Genomic DNA, 5963 nt, shown 5'->3' with positions numbered 1-5963 from the left:
TTTCTAGATCGTCGTTGTTAATTTATGTTCCAATAAATGTTTGAGTGGCTCATGATCAGTTTTGATAATAAATGGTCGAGCTTCCAAATAATGTCTCCATTTAGTAACAGCCATCAAAATCGCCAAATATTCCTTCTCATAGATAGACATATCTGCATGTCGAACTCCTAATGCTTTACTAAGATAAGCTATAGGACGCCCTTCCTGAGACAAGACAGCTCCAATACCACGAGAACTTGCGTCAGTCTCTAAACAAAAACTCTTTGAAAAATCTGGCAAATCTAAGACAGGGGCTCTGCACATAGCATCCTTCAATAGCTCAAAAGCTTCCTTAGAAGCTGCAGACCAAAGAAAATTGTCCTTTTTCAGCATGTTGGTGAGAGGTCGGCTAAGCTCTCCATAGTTCTTAATAAATTTTCTGTAGTAGCCAGTCAACCCCAAAAATCCACGCAAGGATTTTAAATTTTTAGGAAGCTGTCAATTTCTCATTGCCTCCACTTTAGATGGGTCTGTGGCAACTCCATTAGAAGAAATAATGTGCCCAAAGTATTCAACCTGCTGCTGTCCAAAAAAACACTTTTCCCTCCTTGCAAAAAGCTGATTAGTTTTAAGAATTTGCAGAACCAATTCCAAGTGATGCACATGGTCTTCTAAAGAAGGACTATAAATTAAAATATCATCAAAAAATACCAAAACGAACTTCCGCAAATATTGGCCAAAGATATCATTCATTAAATATTGAAATGTGGTTGGTGTATTTGTTAAGCCGAATGGCATTACCTTAAACTCAAAGTGGCCGTGATGAGTTCGAAATGCTGTCTTATGGACATCATCTTTCTTGATGAGGATCTGCCAATATCCCGATCGTAAATCAATTTTTGAAAAAAAATTTGACCCTGTCAACTCATCCAAAAGACACTCAATTACAGGAATAGGAAATTTTTTCTTGACTGTCCATTGGTTGAGTTGTCGATAATCGACACAAAACCTCCAAGAACCATCCTTCTTCTTAACCAGCAAACATGGAGAAGCAAACGGACTCTTACTGGTCTGGATAATGGAAACAACTAATAATTCCTTAACCTATTTTTCAACCTCAGATTTCTGCTGATAAGGAAAATGATATGGTCTCAAATTAATTGGTGGAGCATCAGCTTTAAGAACAATAGCATGATCATGGTTTCGAACCGGAGGTAGTCCTTTTGGTTCCTCAAAAACTTGCTGATAAGCTTCCAGTAAGGGCTGAAAAATAAGTGGAACTTCCTGAGAATTGACTTCTGCACTGAACCAATAGAATTCTCCAATAACCTCGATTTGTTTTGAGGTCAATTTCTGCATCTTGTCTCCCGAAATCATCTTAACAGAAAGAATTCGATGACCACCTTGCAATGAAATAAGATTCCCATTTTTCTTGAAAGTTAATGTCATCTCATTGAAATCCAAGGTAATAGGGCTGAATTTCTTCATCCAATCAACCCCCAAAACCATATCACTTCCCCCCATTTGTAGTACTCTGAAATCATGTACAAAGCCATATCCTTGCATATGCCATGTAAACTGATTACTTCTCGATGTACTGTGAAGTCGTTCCCCACTAGCCACAGTGATGACTAAAGGGTTAGTTTGTACTACCTCCATTCCTTCCTTTGCCCATCGTGGAGTAATAAAGCTATGGGTACTCCCACTATCCACCAAGATATTCAAAAGTTTAGTATTAACAGTACCTTGTATTCTAATGGTGCTGTGACCAGCAGTACCATTTAGAGCATTAATAGAGATTTCTAGAGCTCCATCATCATGTTCACTCTCTTGTAATAGCTGTTGTTGTATGTGATTGTCTTGATTTAAAGGAGGAACATCAGAGTCGTGGCCTTCATCCTCCACCATCATGTTCAATTGTTTCTGTTTACATTGATGCCCAGGGCCATATTTGTCTCCATATTTAAAACAGAGTCCATTAGCTCTTCGATAATCCACCAATTGTCGTTTAGCAGTGGTTTGAGGTTGCAAAAGTCTAGGGTTCATCGTCGGAGAAATCCCTTGAATTCTCGTAGGTGGCAGAACAAAATTTGACTTAAAAACGGGTCGCCCTTTTCTATTTTCAACTTCCATGGATAACTCATATATCTTAGCCTTTCTACCAGCTTCAATAACTGTTTTAGGCTCAAGAACTTTAACTTTGTGCTTGAGCTCGTCTTTCAACCCACTTAAAAAGCAAGAAACAAAGTACTCCTCCCCCAATCCAGGATTAATTTAAAGAATAAAAGGTTGAAGTTCTTCAAATTTATCCTCATACTCTTCCACAGAAGACGTTTGAGTTAATTTGTTAAACTCATCTATAACATCAATATACCCTTTATTATAAAACCTGTGGGTAATGTCTTCCACGAATTCATGCCAAGAGACTCAGTTTTTCTTCATAACATAGCCATCAAACCAAATCTCAGCCCTACCGGTTAGATACATAGCAGCCACTTCCAGCTTCTGACTGTCCGGTATAGAAAATATAGAAAAATATTTGTCACACTTCCGCACCCAACTCCTTGGGTTACAGCCATAAAAAATGGAAGTTCTATTTTTGGTCTAGGAGTAAACATATCCATATTATTGGCTGTATGGTTTTGTTCCATTAATTCAGAACATTTGAGGACAGATAGTTCCCCAAGTGCTGGTGGATTTCCCCCTAATTTTAATTTATGCACTGTAGAAGGCACCTTCGAGTTATCTCCAGGAAATATAGGTTTTGAAGCTAAAATCCCAGGTTTCATCGGTTGAAATGAATATTTCTCTCGGTCATCAATAACAGTTACTTGTAAAGGTGTTTTCCCGATTACCTGTGGTTGAGCTTTTGTCATATTGTTTAGATTTGTTGCAGGTGAAGATTGACCCGATTCATCTCCAGCTTTCTGCATTAGACTCAAGAGCTGTTGCAAATAACCATTAGTCTCATTCGTTGTCTTCTCCAAAGATTCCAATCGTTGCTCCCATTCCAACTTTTGGTTGACCCACCAAACAGGAACTTCTACATTGAGAGAGCTGTCAGGATCATCCATGGTATCTTTGGTTTGCTCGGTCTGTCCCATCTTGTGCGTCTTCTTAGTCTTTCCCAGCTTGAAAAAAAAAATTTGGATCAAATTTAGCCTAGCTCTGAATACCAATTGTTATGTTTAGGTCAGAAAGGATTAAGAATTTAGAAGAAGAAGGAAAAGGAATTCAGAATTTTCATTAGATATTTTTTCAAGATTTTCCAGTACACTCCATTCTATTTTATGCTGTACATTGTACCATTTCCATTACTTCCTCCAACTGCATTGGATTTGCTTACCACCAGATCAGCCTTAGTTAATTCAGTGGGTCAGCTTGCTCTAAGCCCATTTCCTCAACGCTAAGTCTTGTGTCATTTTGACTGCACATTCCTTCAACCGGTTCTTTAATCCCCAATTCTTTAATTTCCATCTCTTTTAGCCCTAATTTCATCGTACTCACTTCCAATTCCTTTTCTATTTTCGATTTCTCCGTCCCAACCATGACACATGGAATATGAAAACTCAAAATAGATGCGAATGGGGGGAGGAAAAGGAAAAAATGCTAGTAGATCGAGGCTCTTAAGTAGATTTTCCAGCAGTGCAGCTTCGCAAGCTGTGATTGCATGAATCAGTGATGGGATTCTGCTCTGAGTTTACTGTTGATTTACAAGAAAAGTTTTTATTACTTCTCAAGTTGATTCCATTATTGGGAACCATAATTTCTCTTGGAACAGAAAATGTTGTTACGATGCTTTTACCTGCAGATGTAAAATTATGTAACCTTGGACTTTCCACCACAGAACCAGATTCAACCGTGCTTTCCAAGAGAAGGTCATTACTCTTATAGTTCATCTTCTGGCCACAGTCATCTTGTAGTATCGAAAACTGAAAGGATAATGAAGGTAAATTATTGAAGCAAGGCAGTTAATTGAGATAAAACTAATGTGAATAAGGCAAAAGCAGTTTGTCTCTGACCTGATGAGAAGAATTATGTCCTTCTTCTGACTGTTGTGGGAATGGACATTGCTTCCACATTCCCACTTGTGGATGACAGCCATGCAAACTCCTAGAATAATGCAACTGCTTAACAAATGGTTCTTCTAAGAAATCAAGATAAGAGTTGTGCTTCTCATTTGTCCAAACCATAGTTTGTCCCTGCTACGTTAAAAATTAAAATACAAAAGGAAAATATTAAAGCTGAACCACAAGGAAAAGAGAGCTCTAAAATAAAGAGAAAATTTGAATATAACACATTGCATGCAGGGGGAAAATTAAAGCATTTATATACGACTAATCAACAAGGAAAAATGGTTTCCTACAACAAGAAGAGAATCTTTAACTTACCATCCAATCCACAGGGACCCCAAACAGCTGAAGTATGATTCTGCTAGGTTCTACCAAAACCATGCTGACATGTTTGGATTTCTCACATAGATTTTATTATAGGAAACAGATGGAAAAAGGCGCTGAAAAATACTTAAGTCTAGTTTAAAAGAACTAGTTGGTGCCAAGAGGAAATTGCAATTCTAAGGAAAAGGAATCCAAAACTGCAATGCTAAATGCTATATCAGGAACTTGGAGATGACAGGATAATAAAAGCTGCTGCTGAGAAATCTATTGATAGAAAACAATGAACAAACAAGACAAACTTAAGGCCATCTTATAGGGAACCTAACCACCTCCAGCATAACTCAAACTTATATACTAAATTGAATAAAGAAACGGAGGTCTTGTACATAAATAGAGGGCACCAGGGCATGCTGAAAACCTAAAGGGAACTAGGTCCCAATAGTCATAAACAACAAGTATATAATAGAGTCATAAGCTATACATTAGTCATCATAATACTCTATTAGTATGTACCTTGTCTTTATCAAAAGGGAAAACAAGAGATCTCTGTAACAAGCAATGATCCATAGAAATAGCATGGCGATGGAAGAGGGCCAACTAAAACAAGTATAATAATCACTTATTCTAAGTGAAAATCCTCTACTTCCATTTATGATGTCTTAATACCCCTTGTGAATGAAAAGCTTAGTCTCGGAAAAAGAGAATGGTGTATAGGCTATTTTTCCAAATCCTAACATTTAGCCTCAGTATGTCATATAAACAAGAAAGAGGAATATCCCAGATCATTGACCCAACCTTCTGCCTCAATCTACCATTTTATTTGCATACCTGATAAGAAAGATGACATATATGTCCAATGGTAAATGTCTAATATAAACTTAAGATTTTACTTTTAAAAAAGTTATTCTAACATAAAAGAACAGGAAAGTGTAACAAAACTACCTACCACTGACCAATCTCGAAATGTAACCAATTCTAACTATAACTGGAAAATAGACTTCAAAAACTACATACAGCCTTCTATTCCACTATCAAATTATCAGAAACAAGATCTTTTTGAAAGAAAAAGAAAAACAAACTCTTCACAAATTAAGCCACCTTGATTATCCATATCATCTTATAGAGGGAACAAGGGTAGCTATGTCCTCTCAGGTTCATTTGGTATTGCTATAGAAATTACGACCAGGTGAAAAGCCCCTGTAACACCCCAACTCGTACCCGACCCGAATACGAGTCCGAGGTGTCACATTGACTTTTAAAACCTTGACACTTAAAGAAAATTCCCGGGAAATTTAAAACTTTATTTAAAACAAAATACTTTAATATACATAGAAGAGACTACAAAATACAAACTCGATCAGAGTACTCATAATTAACGACTTATTACATGCCAACACTCTATACACAACAAAATACATACTTTGTCGATTACTTCTGATCTGATCTTCTAGTAAAAATACTATCCTTGCCACTTCTATTCTTGCTCTTCACGTTTCTTGGTACCTACGTGTAAATCACTTACACGCTAAGTCATAGACTTAGTGAGGCAATAAATAAATATGTAACAATAGTTTCATGAATATGCAT

The 5963-nt window shown here is 36.9% G+C and overlaps 1 protein-coding gene across 1 annotated transcript; it reads right to left on the bottom strand.

The window, feature by feature from the left end:
• Window positions 1-3605: 3605 nt before the first annotated feature.
• On the bottom strand, window positions 3606-5273 carry LOC120186883. Its single transcript, XM_039190717.1, has 3 exons — window positions 4890-5273; window positions 4002-4181; window positions 3606-3911 (listed from the first exon to the last, which is right to left on the bottom strand). Exons 1-3 carry the CDS (start codon window positions 4941-4943, stop codon window positions 3606-3608), a joined length of 540 nt encoding a protein of 179 aa, XP_039046648.1. The 5' UTR covers window positions 4944-5273.
• Window positions 5274-5963: the final 690 nt, after the last annotated feature.

Source organism: Hibiscus syriacus, unplaced genomic scaffold, assembly GCF_006381635.1.
Source record: "Hibiscus syriacus cultivar Baekdansim isolate YM2019G1 unplaced genomic scaffold, ASM638163v2 tig00004035_pilon, whole genome shotgun sequence".
NCBI classification, from domain to species: domain Eukaryota; kingdom Viridiplantae; phylum Streptophyta; class Magnoliopsida; order Malvales; family Malvaceae; genus Hibiscus; species Hibiscus syriacus.
This window is presented reverse-complemented; position numbering and strand designations above follow the sequence as displayed.

Coding starts and splice junctions, on each gene's coding strand:
- LOC120186883 (XM_039190717.1), bottom strand. CDS start 4,943: ATGGATCATTGCTTGTTACAGAGATCTCTTGTTTTCCCTTTTGATAAA. Junction 4,182..4,889: donor TCCCTTTTGATAAAGACAAG/GTACATACTAAT, acceptor TTAACGTAGCAG/GGACAAACTATGGTTTGGAC. Junction 3,912..4,001: donor GACATAATTCTTCTCATCAG/GTCAGAGACAAA, acceptor TTATCCTTTCAG/TTTTCGATACTACAAGATGA.